We start from the raw sequence: 18,944 nt of genomic DNA, 5'->3' as shown, positions 1-18,944 counted from the left end.
AGCCCTTGCCAGTCATTTCCTCCTGAATGTCCACAGGTCTTCTTTTCCCCTAGGATGCCGTAGTCTCTCCTAAGCAAGCCACAAGGACCCTTCCTACCCAACGTCATCTTCTTTTCCCGCTGTCCTTCCATCCCCGCCGTGGCCCTCAGTGGCACAGACGTCCCACCCAGTCCTCACCAGGCCTTCTCTTCAGGACCCGTAGCTTGAGTGTAATCTGCCTGCTGGATACCAGTCCCTTTCCACCCCCATGCATCCTCCTGGCAAACTCCTCCTATGTGACCCTGCTTGAAGATTATGTCCTTCATAAAGTTAACCCTGCCCTTGACACTTGGTAGAACGAGTTACCTCGTTTGTGGTCTTCCTGCAGCATTCTGTGGGTGCCTCTGCTACGTGGCAGCCACCGTGTGGTCCGGTGACTGTCTATGGAGAGCTGCAGGTATGACCCACCTGTGGTTCCTGAGCACTTGAAATGCGGGTGGTCCAAATTGAGGTGTGATACGACCAAGAAATGCACATCGGATTTCAAAGACTCAGTGTGAAAAGAAGAATGTAAAATATTTAGTAATAATTCTATTGATGGAATGTTGAAATGATAATAGTATATATTGGGTTAAGTAAAATATATTGTTAGAATTAGCGTCACCTGTTTAGTTGTCCTTTTTAAACGTGACTCAGACATTGTCAAGTTCTATACGTGGCTTCCGTTCTATTTCTGTTGCACAGGGCTGGTTAGGTTCTCTCCCCAGGAGATAAGAGCACCTGGCCCTGCACCTTTAGGGCCTGGCACAAGAAAGCACAGTTTCTCCATGGGCAACTCCCTACCTGCAGGAGCCAGTTCAACAGTGCTGCTCACTGTTTGTGTGTCTGGTTCCCGAAGTTCTTTCCCAGTGATTGCACCCTGGAGTGTATTGGATCTTAGGTTCAGATTATGAAGTGTTCCTATTGCAGAAAGCTCCCATTCCTGTGCCCGGCAGTTGACCCCTGGCCTGGAATATGTGTCTATTTGGAGCAGGGAGAGGACTGGATGTTCTTGAATCCCCTCCACCCACCGGCAGGAGGAGGGAACGTCGAGCCCATCTCATCTCCTGATGTGCTCGCTGGGTACCTGGAGCAACTGGGACGCCCTTTGAGCCCACGATGCCCTGGCTTCTCGCAGCCCCGTCTGCCTGGGCTGGTCTAGTTATGCTCCTGGATGAAAGCCAGATGGCTGTCACAGGGCTGCTTTAGTCTTTGCCAGCACGAGAAAGGTGCTTTGCTCTGTCTACCCCTTCTGTTTTGTCTTCTGAGTTTCAAGCAAAGTGTCCCTTAAAATAGATGGGCTTCACGATCGCACATCGAGCCAGCATAGTTTAGTTCTGCCTGCCTTCCCAGTGTGATTTTACAGGAGTCTAAGAGTCCTGTGAGGTTGCTCTGACATCTGGTTGACATGAGGTCTTGTTTGTTGTTATAAATAAGAGCCACTGTCTCCAGGACACATCATATTGGGTGGTAGTAAATGGGAGGTTGTGTCCCTAACCTCAAAACCCTAAATGGCAGAGGGGCTGGCGGAGAGAATGCTGTTACGTGTTTGGATGAAAAAGTCTCTGAGTTTTGTTTGATTTTTGTGTTCTGGTGCACATCAAATGAATTTGGGTAAGGACACATGCATTCAGAGGATTTCATCATATGCACCTTTGTCTTTACTTTTGGTAGAATGCCACGTGACTATTTGAGTTCTGATAACGTTGACAACATATTTTGAAACGATTCACCTTGAAAGCTAAAGGCACCAGGTGCTGACACGTTGGATTATGCCACACTCACTCTGCCTTCATGAGCCTCAGCATTCTGCTGTCCGTGCGACAGACGCTGGTGTGCATAAGGGGAGGAGAAAACTTTTGGTGTGTGACAACAAAGCCGACTTCATGCTTTAGTGAAGAATGAGACGGCGCCTCCACCTGAATGCACCTTGGCAGTCAGGGGACTCTCCTGATAATAAGCTGTTGAAGAGTCAATGTATTTGGAACAGTTTGTCCGAAAGCTTCTGTAAAAGATTCTCCAGCCATTCATTGTTTAGAGAATTCTGAGTGCATGCTTCGATCACTCTGAAATGGAACCCTGGTCAGTCCTGGGTTCCGTCTGGTCAGTCCTGGTGCCCAAGTGTGGGGCCACATGCTCCGGAAGGAAACAGTACATGTGGAAGTTGCATTTCATGGTTTAGTGGGACAGCAAAGGTTATTTGTCTGGCTTAGAGTTAGAGGTTGTGATGTTTACCTTGATTTGTAAGCTGTAAAGATCAAATCATACTCTGCAGCTTTACTCCTAAATTCTTGTTTTGTAGCTTGTGTTCTAATTCCTTTGCACCTCTCTTCCATGTGTCCTGAGAAATCCTAAATATAATTTCCTTGGAAGTCACCACTTAATGTATTTCTAGGATAAAACCCCAGGCAATTGGTAGTACCAGGTGGCTTTCGTTTGCTGTAGTCGAGTGGCTTTTAAACTTTTGAGGTTGACACATAGAAAGAAATTCACTTTAGATCACAGCGTAGTGCACACATTCATATATGTATGTAATTGAAATGTTTCTTGAAACAGTACTTGCTGAATATTTCATGTGAGGCACTACTATTTTCTATTCCATTATATTTTATTTTAAACCATGCTTCTTGTGAGCTACTAGTGAGGTTGCATCTCCGTGTAAAAATGGTTGCAATCATATACAGCTCGAGTATTAAGTGTGCATTTACCTCGCAAGAATCGCCATTCCCTTTGATGGACTCGTACCTCTCCCAGTGAGCCTTTATGGCCCCCGCTTTCCCTGCGAGCACCCCTACTTGCTGCCCGTGCTTTTCTCCCCACATGGTCCCTCCGCTCTCCTTTCAGCTTCGATGTGAGAGGCACAGTCCTAGCCTCACTCTCGCCAGGGCTTCTGTGGTCATCCATGTGTGGTTGGACTCAGGTCACATCCTTGGAGTGCAGTTCTGACCTAGAGATCAGAAGTTGTCTGTGTTATTTTTCGCATGGGTGTGTTCTTTGAGAAATTCAGTCTTCTTTATTTTGTGAGGACAACCGAGCCTGGTGTCCACTTCAGCGTTGGCAGGTCTGGCCCAGCGTGCACTCAGGAAGCCTTGGGAAATGCCCCAGGGCCTAATAGGGTTTCACTGGCGCGGTTGCAATAGTCTGCAGGCATTGGGTTCCGGTGGCATTCACACATGATGCCACATACCTCCATGACCATGGGCCACACTTGTCCCCTTCCTTCTTCTTCAAAAGGGAATAGTTATTTTTAAAGTGGGATGAGCATTCCTGGATGTAGTTAATCAACATTTAGAGAGTAAGCTCTAAGAGAGGCAGTGTTTGGTATATGCATTTCACTTTTCCTGTCGTGGAATATAATTTTATTTTTAATTTTTATTTTTTTACCTTATATGACACATTTCAGGGGCTCTGTTTTGCATTGTCGTGACATTGGAAAAATAGATGATGGCCTGTCAGAAGGGCACATTTGTAATTGGTACTAACCTGTACATTTTCAGCCTCTAAAATAATGCGACAGATAATGGAGGTTGAACTTGACAGCGTTTTTCACATAAAAATAAGCACAAGAAATGCCAGAAGTCATTGTATGTGTTGAAACTAATTTGGTTTGTGAAGTCTCATAGGTAACGTGATGCTTGATGGAAATAATTTCGTAATGGAAATTATTAAACATTGATTTGACTAATGTATATTTAGAACATTGGCATAAGAGGTCATCCTGTGGCCGTGATGACCTAGGGTATTGTGATGGCCTGAAGCCTTGTCTCTCCGGGGCCCACAGGTGGGGATCCTACCTTAGATTATCCCTAAGATTTGTTACTGTCACACCCAGGTGTCTGAGACACTCCTGCTTCTCTTCTGGACATAAAGTCATTAGTAGTAGACTCCTGTGGTATTGAAGACATGTCTTAAAATTAGTATAGTGTCATTAATCTAAATATTTTATGTTGCTGGAAATTTCTATAGTTTTGGCAACAGCGGGTTGTTTTGAAACCTAGATCTCACCGACACATTTCAATGACTGATGGAACACTTGTTTTAAGTGTTCCGTCAGTCATTGAAATTCCTTTGCCCATGTGCTGTTCTATGCTTGATCCCTATTTTATTTAGAAAATCATTTTATTTCAGTCATCCCTGATGTAAACCAGAAATAAGAGCCTTGTGTTTATTTTAATGGTGAACTTGCTCCATCTTTGGCTGTTTTTTTAGAAATTGTTTTTTAAATGTACTGAGAAGACTTGTTCAGGTACAAGTGAAGTCCCCTAGCTTTCCAGCCAGTGCCTCGGGGATCCAGTAAACCGTTTCATTTGAGGAAAGGAACAGAGTCGGAACAGGAGATAGTGTAGTGTTAAAATAACATAGCAAATGGGCATTTTAACAGAACTTCCCCAAACCCCCGCCCTCCCCCGTGTCATAAAACTGTGCTCTCATCAGAGTCCCTTGTCAGCCACACCACTCAGAGCCCGCATGCCAGTGAGAAGCCCAAAGCTGGTGCACGGCCGGGGTTCCCTGCTGGCTACTGAGATACAGGACAGAGGATTGCTTAGTAAAGAGCCCAGACTCTGGCACCAGCGTGCCCAGATAGGAACCTAGAACAGGTCACACACTTCCCTGGTCCCTGGGTTCCCACCTGTATAACGGGCCCCGTAAATGTGCCAACCTCCTAGAGTTGTTGTGAGGGTTAGGCGTGGCCTTGGCACACTCCCTGCTTCGCTGCTGTAGCCCTTAGTGGCTGTGCCTGTCTTTTGGTGTCTGGGCAAAACTGAACTTGTTTGTTCAGTTTAGAACTCTGATATCCCCCAGCAAAACAACATGGGTGTGTAGGTGTTACGTGAATTTTTATTACAGTGCACTGAGGTTAGTGATGGATGAGTAGCCTTTCAGAGGTATCAGGTTATAAAGAGCTTCCAGTAAGATGGCCTTCTCCTTCTGATGGTTGTATCCCGTGTCCTTTCTGTCACAGCATCAGCACCCGTAGCAGGAAGGGAGAGGGGACAAGTGACAGTAGGTAGATACACAATTTATGGTCAGGAATCAACACACTTCTGTTTTGTTATTCTTATATTTTTTTATTGTGAAGTTCACTGATTTTTCACGAAATCGGCTCGATTGTGGCGTGGAAATGCTCCCTGCCTGACTCCTGGACAGCAAAGGTGTCTCCCTTTTCTGGGCCTTCTGCTGCCTGCTTCTCTTGTTATGAAGTGCAGCATTTATTGGCACCTCATAGCCTTGTGCTCGATGAGGTATCTCCATGGTGGGTGGTAGCAGATATAGCTGAGAAAACAGGAGACATGAGGATCTCTTCACAGGGATTGGGGCCCATCTCATGCTTCTTGCACACCCGACTAGTACTCAGTCGGATTTTTCATTATCTTTCATGCCTCGTTTAGAGGAGACAGATAGCTTTCTAGTTAATTACATTTTTTAAATTACCTAAAAGGAAATCCTAAGCCCGGAGCAAATCATTTCACCAAATCTCATTTATATTTACCTGCTGCCTCTGCTGCTGCTGTTTAAATACAGGAAGAGAAGTTTTTCAAGTACATTTAAAAAGCAGTGTCTGTAAAGAGGAAAATTTCACGGTAAACCAGTCAAGAATGAAAATAAGAGCCCAGGATTCGGAGTTACGAGGCCTGGATTCTCTTTTGGGCTTTTCCCTCAAGCTAGCTGTGGCACAGGTCTGATTACTTCTAAAGAACGTTCCAGCTTTTAAGGAGTTTTGAATATGGCAGACACCGCTGCGTGTGTTTTTTTTATGAGGGTAACAAGTCATCATGTTCCAATTTGAAGCTCAGGTCATATAAATGTCAGGGGCTCTGGCACAGGCCCTCTAACAGCAGGATATAGTGTAAACATGACCTACCAGATACCCTGGGGTCCACGCCAGTGACCCCTGAATCTGAGTTATGACTTCCCAGGTGTCTACCAGAGTCTGAAAGGGGACTGACTTGTAAGCGTCTCCAAATGGATTTCATCTAGGTCTCTTTTAAGTCAGAAAGATGCGTGCTATGTTGTAGATGGAGGGAGGAAGAAGCATGGGGTCCAAAAATTAACCAGTAACTAATCCGTGAACTTGGATTCTGAAACAGTGTACTTACTAGATTGAAAGTTTGAGGCCATTTTTTAAATGATAAGTAATTTATAAGATTTATTAATCATTAGACCCTATACTCTTTCCCCAGACTCTCAGCTCTCGTGCAGCGCTTTAAGTTATAGCATGTGATCAATAAATATCATTCAAAATGTTCCCAACCTGTCGTTACCATCTTCTCTTTAGATTGGGCCAGTTGTGCCCCCAAATCCTCTGTGGTCCCAAATGTCCCTTCCCTGACCAATCATACGTTCCCAGGTCCAAGAGATATCCTGTTACCAGTCTGTTTGGTAGTGGATGCTTAACAGAGTCTCGGGCAGCTAAAGGTCAGGTATGTGAGGCCTTGGGCTCACCGGTCTCCGAGGAAACAGCTGTCTGTGCCTCATCTGGGCCGTGTGCCTTGGCACTCCCCACTGCACTCCAGTGTCAGGCCCTGGACCTTTGTCTGTATTTGTACAGAAACATTTTTAAGAATGCTGATGCTCAGTGAAATAGATGGACACATTAACTCTTCTCTCTCTTCCCAACAGACACGAGACGACTTCCTGGGACAGGTCGACGTGCCCCTTAATCATCTCCCGGTAAGGACGGTTACTTGCGTTCTACACTGTGAGCGGCGGTTTCTGATTGTTTGCAGCTAGATGTGTTTCCAGAATAATATATCATCAACACAGTGAGGAAGGCTGGAATAAAGAGCATGTTCTCTGGCCCTAGTTCTTTTCTAGAAAGTGGTCCTTTCCAGGGGATAGGCGATAACTTAATTGTCAAAAGCAAGTGTATCTGGATCACCCAAGTATGTTGTCAACATCATCAGCATCCTTCTCTTCTGCTCTTTAGTAAGTCTTGCTTTGTCACATTATGCAAAACAGCTACCTCGTTCTATCAAAACCCTCCCTTGTCACTGGTGTGTTTTTGCTTTTAAATTCATCCCTTGGGTCTAATCAAACGTTTGTTCCCTTTGTATAGAATTGCGGACGCTGTTTCTTCTGGGCTCCATCTTTACAAGCTAGTGTTTCCCAGATTGTGCTGTATGGCTTTCTCAGTCAGCATCCATGAAAGAAAAGATGCTGTTGGTTCTGAGTGAACTTGTCACCTGGAAACACCCACCCTAGCTTCAGGGATTATACTGAGTTAGCATGTGTGGTGTTGCTACCATTTCTCTCTGCTCAAATGAGTAGTAAAACATTTTGAGCTTTTGAATAGTAACTGAGGTTAGAGGTGTCACCTACGTGCCCCAGAGGCAATATAGATAGAATGTTGGGACAAGATAGATAGAACGCCTGGTGCAGAGGCTTTGGTGAAAGGTAGACGACCTTGTATTCCAGCTTCGGTTTTCCAAATTGCTCCACCCCTCTCCTCTGGCCTTTGTCCTCTGGGCAACACAAAGTGACATAAGTAGCAGCTATGAGAGGGTAAGTCCAATGTTTCTGCCTTCCAAGAGCATTTTGTTGTTGTTGTTGTTGTTTTATTAATGCTTTGTGTGAGTAAATACCTTAAATAGTCTATAAAGTAAAAATGGCTTGAACCAGCTCGTGTAAGCCTACCACTACGTTAAAATGGTGCCTAGTACCATACGTTAAATACCAAGAAAGACTGTATCTGAACCAGGAAGCTTTGAAGATGTGTTGTGAACGAATGTGATAGCAGGCCATTTATTCTTATTTACTCAGGAGAGCTGTTAAGGAAAAAAAGTTCCAAGTGCATTCCCTTCCAAAAGATTAGAAGCAACAGTGTTATCGTTAAAATATTCTGTTTCTATATAAAAAATCCTGAAGCTCCCAGGTGCGTGCAAAGGGTGCATGTGTGAGCATGAGACCGGTTCCATAAGCCATCAGAAACCTGATTATTCTTTTAAAGTCACACTGAGAGGATATGGAGATATCAACATTTGTGAGGAAAAGTGCTTCCCGTATTTCTACGTCAGTAGGTCTTCTGTTACGCTCTTCAGGTTGAAGCTGTAATGTCCTCACATTTTTAGACAGTATTGATTGGTTGGCCACTTCTTTATCATAGGGATCCTGACACCTTTGTCCCTCACATAAAAACCATATCTCTAGTCAAAGCAAATTATGTTCTAATATTCTCTAAGGGGTGGAAGTGAAATTTCTAACCAACTTGCTCCAACAATCCCTTGTTTGAGGGATTGAGTGCAGATTGGTTTTGAAAGGTTGGGTGGGATTCTGAGAGAGTAGAAGAATGTTCCTCTTCAGAGACCAACTCAGCAGAAGGAATGGTTCAGCTTTGAGTTTGGATGGAGGCAAGAGCGAGCTTTCAAAGAAGAACGTGGTACGAAGGCTCAGGGCTAGAACAGAAACCAGCCAATGAAAGAGAATGGAACAGCAAATGCCTAGAGACGACTGAGCGCTGCTACATGAGCTGAGCCAGCTGAGTCATGGCGCCTCCTCCCAATTTTGCATCTGCCAAAAGATTAGTTTATGTTGGAGGGCCATGATCTCCACACTTAAAATGGACTGGCTTTGTGGAGCCAACTACCGTCTGGGAGATGGACCACAAAGGAAGCAAAAAGAGAAGGGTGAAGGTACATTCTTTATCCTGGAAGCGATGATACAACACACCTAGCATATTCTGAATGGACGTAGCCTTTGGGCCCCGGGATTTGAGGTGCTCCCGTGTATGTGTTTGACCATATCTGTAGGATTCTCATGGGGAAAATGGCAGTGTCACTGTGATCATTTTGTGTGATCACCTAAGCATGAGTGTGTAAAATGGACGTTAGCATGTGACTATGTTGTGTGGAGTAGGTGATGGATGCTCTTTTCCTGATAGCTACATGGCCATTGTTAAGGCAGATTCTGTACGGCCCATGGACTCAATATTGGTCAAAACCATCAAATTTTAGATAGAAGAAATTAGGAAAGTTGTCTCATTAGTAATGAGAGAAGGTAATGGAGAACAGTAATATGGTGGTAAAGTTACCATTGCCAACCCACCCAGGCCTTCTCGAGGCTGAAGAAATCTGACTGGGTGTTTGATCGTGAATCAACCTTACACAGTCTCATTGGCTAACAGAGAATTTATTCCTTCAGCAGATATTTGCTGACAGACATGAATCTGATCTGTGAAGCAAGTTCCTCCCTCAGGCAACTTAGCAGCACCACCCAGTGTGGTAGCCGACCATGTGAAATGTGGCTGATGTAACTGAGGAACTGAATTTATAATTTTATTTCATTTTCATTCATTTAAATGTAAAAAGCCACATATGGCAAATGGGTACCATACGGCATGGCGCATGTAAGGATCAGAGTTCCCTGGCATGGATCAAAAATGTATGGTTCTGGTTTCCCTTTTCCTCAAATAATTTTGGTTGTGGGAGGGGACTAGGGGAGGAGAGATTCCCAAACCTGCCAGTTTTACTTGGTGATTTTTCATTCAGCTTTTTGCCCCCTACATGAAGCTGTTTCTCTCTGTTTCTACGTATCTAATATACCAAGAATATTGAATTTAGTTAATATGGCCCTGACACTTGGAATCATAGAAATTAAGATAATGAATAGTTAATTTTTTATTATTTTTAAAAAACTGTGTTTTCAATTTTTAAAATCTGTATTAGCATAATACTTTAATCACCAATGCCACCATGTTGACATAGATAGATAGATAGATAGATAGATAGATAGATAGATAGATAGATAGATAGATAGATATGCGTTTACTTATTTTAAGGCATTTTAGCCCGGAATGAGGCTTTCTCTTGTTGCCCCAAGATACCACGAACCTGTCGTTGTTCTTCTTAAAAAATAAGTATCAGTATCTCTGCCTATATTTGGTCTAAGAAGTTGCCAGCATTTGAAGGAAGCTCTTTTCTGCTTGATGGAGAAGATTTAAGACAGCAGAACTAAACTTGGTATAACATAATCTCTTGCGATTGCTGGAAAATTATTGTCAATAATTTACATGTCCCATTTTGTGTTTTTTGAGTGTACGTTTTTGCAAAAGGAATCTTTGAAACCTAGCAATGATTGATGCAGAATCTTCTTGACCCTTGCTGAAATCCTAAAGGCGTATTGGTGCAGTTGCCAGTGTTTGCCATGTAAAACCTTGCTTTTGAATTCTTAGGAGTGGTTCTCCTAAGCTGTTCCTTATTTGCAGCCATAAATTCCCTGACCCCAAGAAGCCTACTAGGGAGGCGAGAGGGTCCCAGTGACCTAACCTCTCAGGGGCTGATTTAGGAGAGCTGACGCTTCTGAGGACACACACTCAAAGTTACAAGCACTTTGGCATCTCGAACCTGGCACACACAGGTCCCAATGCCTGGCCCACTGCCCAATATTGGGTCCCTGGATTAATTACGTGCCCTGCTGGGCCTTGTGGGCCATTGTGAAAGTCCAAGTTGGAGCTCTGCCAGGGAGACAAGCGAAGGAAGCTGCCTGCGATGAGGCGAGCAGGGAGGACGGTGTGAGGCCGGGGTGCACTGAGCATGCGGCTCTACCTACCTCAGTTTTTGACCCCAGTGGCCAGCGGAGGCCAGTGTCAGCCCTGTCATTGTCCCCTAAACAGGACAGAGTAAGAGTGATAATGAGAAAAAAAGGAAATTTCTTTTTCCTGCTTTCATCATGGACGGATTCCTTAGTACTTCATACTTATCACATGTTTCCAGATGAAAGAAAATAATTTAAAATTGTGATTCACTTTCATTTGTGGCCCGCAGGCTCAATTCTCCCAGGTTTTTTTTTTTTCTTCCTTTTTCTGGAGGGACAAGAAATGAAAAGGAAATGGGATTCAAGAAGTCTAGAAGGGTAGAGACCTCTGTTTCCTTTGCTTCTATTCCACGTTTGCCACTCAGCTTTAGTATTTCTTTTCCATTTTATTGATTTTTCAATGAGTGAAGAAGAAGGGGCAATGGGGAGAGTAAGTAAGGTTACTAATCTGACCTTTTATGCAGATCCAAGAATGCAACATTAGTTCATATTCATGGAAGTCTCCACAGGTCAAGCTTTACAAAATCTCTTTGGAATTGTTGACTCCGATCTGGGAGATGGGCAAGTTGCCTTGCTAATTTAATAAGTTAGTATTGAGCTCTAGGCCTCAGTTTTCTGACCTGTGAAATGGGGGCATTCACATAGATGCCACCAACTTTCTGTCCAGCTGTGTGATACAGCATCTTAGCTCCTCCATGGCGTTCACTAAGCAGAGGCATCAACGACCGTGATTCCATTCGTGTTACCTGGGAGACTCGGGCAGCGTGATGCACTGACAGCATGCGGAGGAGCGGAGACTGTCATTTAGGAAGTTACTACCCAACCAGCCTGACATCTGCCCTGCAGCTGAAACACAGCTCTCTTTTTATTTTCTTGTACAGTGGGGCACCAAGAGTAAACTGAGCTGTGAGATTTTAGTTTTCCTAGAGGGAGGCCTTTTCAGGGTGGTGGTGTGGTTGGCCATCTTAACTGTCTTTGAAGGTGACTCAGATGATGGTCCACGGCTGGTAGCAGGCTAGGGCTCCCTCTCACGTGTACAGGATTCAGCATCATAGCAGTTAGAGGGACTTTAGAGACCATTTATCCACACCTATATTTTACAGGTGAGGACACCTGGGCCCAGAGAGGGAGGAGACTTGCCCAATGGCCAGCAGGTCCATGCAATGCTGGACCAGACCCTGGGTCTCCAGCTTCAGTGTGTGATGTAGCCAAGGACCAGGGACGAGGGCATGCTTAGCGTAGGCCCTTGGGTGCTTTGGGGCGTTGCATCCAGGTTCTGAGTCTAGGGTCCTGGGAAGGCCATTTCCTTCCATTTGTTCACAAAGCTATTTATCTCACGGTATGTTGTAGTGACTGGAGTTATGCTGAACGCATCTAATCTTTTAAAGATGAAAGTGCTGTGTATCCAGATTTTCTTTGAGTACTCCTGTCCTGGGACAGAAGGGAGCAGCATCCATTCTGGCCAATAGTGTACTCTTAGCATCATTCTGTTTGAGATGGCTTTCTACCAGGAGCGCTCTCAGCGCTGGGAGTCTCCACTGGGCTCTTCTCCAGGGAATATGATCATGTAGGAACCGGGGTCAGGTCAAGAAGGAGCCTATAGTTACCCACAAGATCACTAGAGAATTTCTGTGGAGGTGAATTTTTTTTTTATTTTAATGCCCTGCCTTATATTGCAGAGCACCGAAGTTAGCAGTAGTCACAAGTGACATGAAAACGTAGAACTGGCCGATGATAATCGCCAATGTTCGTTAAATGTGCCAGGAACCCTTGTGAGGACGTTGTATATACCAACTCGATTGATTGATTTAATCTTCACACCTCCTCTGGGAGTCGGATCCTGTTACTGCCCCACTTTATAGTTAGGACAGAGAGGCTAGGAACTTGGCCTTGCCCACGTGGCTCTGTAAAGAACGAAGCCAGGACACAGGCCTAGGAGGGCTGCCTCTTGGTATGTGTGGTGTTTGTCCTTTCAGCTACGCAGGGTATGGACAGTTTCATTTTCAGGGTCCCTCTGAGCAGTATGGGTTTCTCTGTTCCCTTCTCTCCCACGCAGAGACGCTCTCTGCGGCTCCTTGCTTCCTCACACCTGCTGATGACCCCAGACACAGCTTTGCTCACCCTGCTGATTTTCTCAGCTTGACCTACCCTTCCTCCCAGTTCTCCACCTATCAAAACTTCCCTACGCATCACGGATTATACCACACATCCGAAAACCATTTTGATCGCCAGGTCAGAATCAATCCCTTCCCTCCACCCCAAGTCTCACAGAAGGTGGCCTCCACGTGTCAGTGAATTTGCTCGGTCTTAGAGTCAAGCTATTTGTTGATGTGATGGCCCCGCCTCCATATCTGTAACCTTAAGGGAAGGTGCAGGCATAGCTTGGAGATACCGAGTGTTCAGTTCCACTGCAATAAAGCAAGTATCACAATAAAGTGCATCGTAGTCGTTTTGCTGGGGGAAGGTCTTGCCTTCAGTTTGTAAAAAGAAAACACAAAAGAAAAAGAAAACATCTGTGAAGCACAATAAAGTGAAGTGTGATAAAACGAAGTGTGCCTATACCATGTTGTAGCCACGTGTCTTTCACCTGGGTATTCTCTAAAATTAGTTTGTTGGTTGACTAAATGAGAAACGGAAGAAGTACCAGCAGTAGTATTCAGGATTAATAAATTTTCCATCATACGTGATGACTGTTTGGAAACATTTTTTAAAGAAATGTTTGAAGAAAATATTTCCAAAATGTCTAACCTTACTGCCCTCATGAGAACAGTCTAGAGAAGAATAGACTTGACTTTCTTCAGTGATGGTGAATTTTCAGGTAGTTTACTGTAGATCGGATGAATTAATCAGCAACTGTACAAGTGCCGACTTTGTTCCAAGCAGTGTTCTTTGCACCAAGGATACAAAGGTGAGCAGACCCAAGTCTCTGATCCCATGAGCTTACATTCGAGAAGTGATGGGTGATAAACTAGTAAATGAATCAATGAACAGGATAATTTCAAATAGTGAAAAGGGGAAGATAAATTACACTGCTCAGACAGAGGGTGAGAAGGGGAGGCTAATGGTGGCAAGTTATGATCCGATGTCTTAGGTGTGACCTGGGTCCTCAGACCTGGGTGGCAAAATGGAAGCAGCCGTGGCCTCTGGGGCCAGAACTGTCCGACAGAAGGACCTACTGGAGCAGGATTAGATGTGATGTGTGCATCAGACAGAGGAAGCCAGGCCCGATGGAAAGAGGCGTGGGTGGAGATACTAGTTCCCAGTAAGGTTACAGATAATTAACAGCCAGATCCTGTTTGACCTTACAAGCCATAGGAAAGAATTTTCAGTTTATCCTAAGCAAAGTAGGAAGCCACCGGGAGTTTAAAGCAGAGAATGACATAAACGGATAACATTTCAAATATAAATGGATACACACACCCTTCTGACATAAAAATTGTTGTAGTGTGGTTTGTCTCTCTTGTTACAAAAGTCAATATTTTACATTGTGTTTCATTAAAGAGTGTACGTATTGGAGGTTTTACTACGTATAGTGTTTTAAAATTAATGAAATAGGAACAATTATTTTTCTAATTTCCTGCCTGCTTTGACCAACTGATTTTGCACCATCTTTTGATTTCTTTTAAAACTGTGACAGTTGCATTCATAGCTTCATGAAAGAAATACCAGCCAAAGGCTGACTGATGGTGCCAACTCGGACGATCTCTGTGGAGGAGATACGTACTCTTCCAAGTATCTTAGGCTGATGACATGTTACCTGAATGTGAGCAAACAAAGTAAAATTGCCTTCACAGATTGGACCTTGCGTATTTTCCCATGGACTCCCTTTTTCGGTGTCTTGAATCAAAGGGACAAGAAGGCACCAGTGACCACTGGTTCTCTGACATTAATCTGTGTGTGGGATTGAGGCCTCCACCCTGCAGTTAGAAATTACACTTGGCAGTGACAACTATAATTTTGTCATTTGTCTAAGCCTGGGGTTGGCTCCTAAAATCTGATGTTGATAGTGACATCTAGTGGATCTTAGTAGATGAAGTTCTGTGACCTATAAAACATTTAATTGCCGAGTACTGGGTGAGGAGCCAACTCCGTCTTCACCATTCCCACATTCTAAAGTACAAACGTGGACTCTCTGTAATCCAGGTTGGTGTATCTCAGGTACAAACTGTTAGGAGTGTTAAAACCTCCTTTTTCTTCCTCTAGACAGAAGACCCAACCATGGAGAGACCCTACACATTTAAGGATTTTCTCCTCAGACCAAGAAGGTGAGGCCTTGGGAGCAGACGTCCCTTTTATGCCTTGGTTATTGGTTTTCTCTGAGGAAGATTCCATTTCTTTTCCCGTTTCATCGTTTTCAAAAGTCATCATAAATATGAAAGGTGTAACCAAGTCATATCCTTTATAACCAATTTTCTTCCGTCACGCAGTCATAAATCTCGAGTTAAGGGATTTTTGCGATTGAAAATGGCCTATATGCCGAAAAACGGCGGTCAAGACGAAGAAAACAGTGACCAGAGGGATGATATGGAGGTAAGCTTCAGAGCTTCAGGCCTTCGTCTCTCTTCCTTGCCTAAGATCATATTACTGTTTTACTGTAACACTTTAGAATTTAAGGAAATAAAAGTTTCTAAAGCTTAAATGTGAAAAAACTTAAAACTGCACATGAATCTGTCTTTGATAATCCACTGATGTGTTTGTTTTTCATAAAAAAGATAGATTTTTCATTTTATGTTACAACACTAATAATCGAAGGGGGTTCTTCCCTTTATAAAATGCTAAACCCCTATTTTATTAATAGCCCCACCCCTATGTGAAATTCTCACATGTTTAATTGTCTTATTGCTTTGGACTCTCAGCTCTTTGTAAATTCCTTTTAGCACTTGGAACTGCTTCAAAGTGGATAAAATGATTTAGAAAATCTTTTCCAGGTTTCTTACTTATTTGGCCCACAGGTGATAGCATGCATCAGGAAAGCTTTCCTCTAGAAATGCCATTTTGGAATTAGCTGTCCAAAGGAACTTTCTTTTCCCTCCTGGCATAGCTGCCATTTAACTTTCTAATCATACACCTATACCGTGGGTCCCATTGTACCTTCTCAGCACACCTTTCAGACAGTGCTCTTTTGTGAGAGAGAGTCTCATCTTGTTCTGAAAATATCCATTAAACAAGGCCTCTCTATGGCTTATTTGCACATCTGTTTGCAGCTGTTGCATCTACGTGATATGTGAATAATGCGTTATGGGCAAGTGAACCAAACCTCCCTCAGACCGACAGGTCATATTTCCAGGCGGTATTTCATCTGTGAGCTTTTATCTCTCTCTGTGAGGAGGAGTGAAGTGGGTGGTAGACTGTCATGAATGTTAAGATTTCATAAGCACATCAACAGATTTTTATCTCCAATCCAAGGAATTTTTTTACACACTTCTAGCCTTCCAACTGCAGTAACCAGTGAATTACTTAATTTTCCAGTGACTTTACTAGGGGATGTTAGGAAGGAATACTTAATGCCTAAAATATGTGTTGCAAAATGTAGCTCGAACTCTGGTACCTTGAAGCCTGTTTATGTGGTGGTGAGGAGCAAGTGGGGAGTTTCTAAGTAGAAAGCTGCAGGTTTCCTCTGGCTCCCGTGCTGGTAGTAGACCCAGAGCGGGAACTTCACCTCCAAAGGCAGCCTCAGTGCCACCCTCCCTGGGGAGCGACAGGGCCCTGGGCCTCCTGGTCTTTCATGCTGTGAATTCTGGTAGAACACACGTGCAGTACAGCTTCTCTTCCCAGCTCCCTTACACCTTAGGGAGGTGTTGAAAAGACAACGGCAATACCATGACCCATGTCATTGCCATGGTTTTGTACAGCCCTGGAGGCCCTCAGGTCAAAATAACCAGCATGAACGATGAAAAGATTTCGACTGTGACTGAAGTCACATAACAGACCGTACATATCCAACCCTGTTGCTCCCAATAATAAAGTCATCTTAGAAAGCAGCACGGTTAATTGGCCATTGCTCAACATATTGTTAAGACTCTTCTAGAACTGATTTCTTTGCCCTCATTGGGAATTTCTCCAAATGTGGCACCTGAAATTGCGACAGGAGCCCACGTGCAACAGAGTGAGGAAGAAGACGCAGCACTGTGATTGTCTCTGCCCCCCATCTGAAGAACCACCCTCCTGATCTTCCGTTTGGTTTTATTCCACAGCACGGGTGGGAAGTTGTTGACTCAAATGACTCATCTTCTCAGCGCCAGGAGGAGCTCCCTCCTCCACCTCTGCCCCCTGGCTGGGAAGAAAAAGTGGACAACTTAGGTCGGACTTACTATGTCAACCACAACAACCGGACCACTCAGTGGCACCGACCAAGCTTAATGTGAGTATATACGGCGACTACCCTCTGCAGTTAGGTCCCACCATGCCGTTCTTTGGAACAAGGTTGGGGGAAATAAATCTCATGTCCATAAAAGCACATGGTTCTGCAGCACCACGGGATTCCCCCTCATTTAGTGAAAGAACGTGGGAGCCCGTCAGGATTTGTATGTTATAAAGAAGCTCTCGCCTTTGTGTCACGTTCTGCTATTTGAAACACAAACAAGTTTATTTTGTGTGTCTGCTTTAGACAGATTTCATGAAATGCAAAACAGACGTTATGTTTCCTAGATTTATCTTATGTGTGGTGATTATATCACTTCCCTCCTCTTTGTCTTTCTCCTCTCACTAACCCAGGATGGAAAATAAGCAAGCAAATTGTCTTTGCAAGTCTCTCTTTTCCTGAAGATTTTGGGTTTTTATTCCCTTCAATTATTTGATTTGGCAACCCTCTCAAAAACTTTTGTTTTTCCTTCTTGGGAAATTTATCTATCACCCCCTTGATATAATTAGGAAGACCTGGAAGGGTGGCAAACTCAGAATTAGTAATTACTATTTATTGTAATCCCTCCCCAGCCTCAGGGATGCAGTCAACTGATTATCATTTTGTTTACTTGGCCGTTTTTGGTTTGATGGTCGCAAATAAACACTAGTTAAACCTCAGCTACTATAAAAAAGATCTGAAGTTGTTTATTTTTAAATTATGTAGCAAGACCTAAAACTATTACTATGCAATAAAAGGCAAAAACAAAGTATTCAAAGGAAAGGAAAATTATCCTAGACGTCATGCGCTCCCTAGCAGCCAAGATAAAAGGTAATTATTATATCACTGAATTATATAATTTTTCAATATGTAATAAAAACCAAGTATATTAGGTGAGATAATTTTCTCCTAAGCCAGACTCTGAAGGAAATTTGCTAATGTTTTTGAAACAAGTGGTATTAGTGCTGTGATGATGGGTGATCATGTTGATAACCCTTGGATCTTTAGAAATTGCAAAGATATTCAGCATGTGACTCTGGGTGGGGAAGGTGGCCAAGAAGTTTGGTCTCGGTTTTGTTTGATTTAGAGATAAAGCTTGCAGAATCTGCAACACCAGATAGCCAATCCTTCCTAAGCCCCCAAATGGGTTCTCGTGAATATCAGCTGCCCTTGGTCAGCTGTGGACCGCCCAGCATAGACATCAGCTCCTTGTTCCCAGGACACCGTAAATGTCCAAACATCGGGGTAATGTTCAACTCTTCTTTGTTGTAATATTTTTTTCCCATGGAAATGTTTTAGTTGATTCTTTCCATTTTTATTTATTTATTTTTTAGTATTTCTCTTTGATTAATGACCATACCTATTAAAACTGCTGTAAGCCATTTGACTATCTTTGTAGTAATAAAAAAATAAAAAATTGGACTCGTCTTGGGCTTGGTTACAGGTAGTGATCAGAAGCATCTTGGTAGCAGGACCCTAAGCAAAACACCATTATCTACCTTCGCTAAACATCATAAGAAAGGAGCACCTGAAAACATAGCACTCTGTGGGGACCATGGGCACATGGCTTAGTGAAATGTGTAGGGCAGGTGTAGGCCTGGACGTAGTACTTCCAAACAGAAGGTGACCATAGAGGAAACCCCAACCCTCTCTAGTCTTGTGGTGGCTTTTTAAAAGAGTGTCATGTGACCTCTGTAGAACAGTGACCACTAGCAACTCACAAAAGAAGAACTACTAATACATATATGTGAAGAACGACTAATACATATATGTGAAATCAATACATATATGGGAAAATGTTCACCTCCATTAATAATGGTCATGCAGACTGAAAGTGTGTATTTGGGGGACAAATGGAGTTAATTGCTATTTCTGTACCTCCCAGAGTTGTGAAACTAATGAGAGAATTCTTGAGAAAAGACTTCATATGTTTTTTTAAACATACCATCTTTGGTGACAGTGTCCCAAGGAACTAAACCAAAACAAAAGATGTAACTTGTGACGTGCTAGCTCATCAGTAGTCCAGGAGCAACATTGGAAAAATGCAGTTCTTCTC

At 43.5% G+C, this 18,944-nt stretch overlaps 1 protein-coding gene across 13 annotated transcripts in view; it reads left to right on the top strand.

Moving 5' to 3' along the window:
• Positions 1-18,944, top strand: part of NEDD4L (NEDD4 like E3 ubiquitin protein ligase) — a 309,137-nt gene that overhangs the window by 224,173 nt on the left and 66,020 nt on the right. For all 13 annotated transcript variants that reach the window (XM_019755309.2, XM_074339904.1, XM_019755306.2 and 10 more), the window contains 4 exons: positions 6,640-6,690; positions 14,752-14,813; positions 14,976-15,078; positions 16,743-16,909. In XM_019755309.2, coding sequence (XP_019610868.2) covers positions 6,640-6,690; positions 14,752-14,813; positions 14,976-15,078; positions 16,743-16,909 — 383 coding nt within the window. The remainder of the gene's footprint in view (positions 1-6,639; positions 6,691-14,751; positions 14,814-14,975; positions 15,079-16,742; positions 16,910-18,944) is intronic.

The sequence above is a fragment of the Rhinolophus sinicus genome, linkage group LG09, assembly GCF_036562045.2.
Source record: "Rhinolophus sinicus isolate RSC01 linkage group LG09, ASM3656204v1, whole genome shotgun sequence".
Lineage (NCBI taxonomy): Eukaryota > Metazoa > Chordata > Mammalia > Chiroptera > Rhinolophidae > Rhinolophus > Rhinolophus sinicus.
The sequence above is the reverse complement of the archived record's forward strand: the minus strand, read 5'-3'. Positions and strand labels throughout refer to the sequence as shown.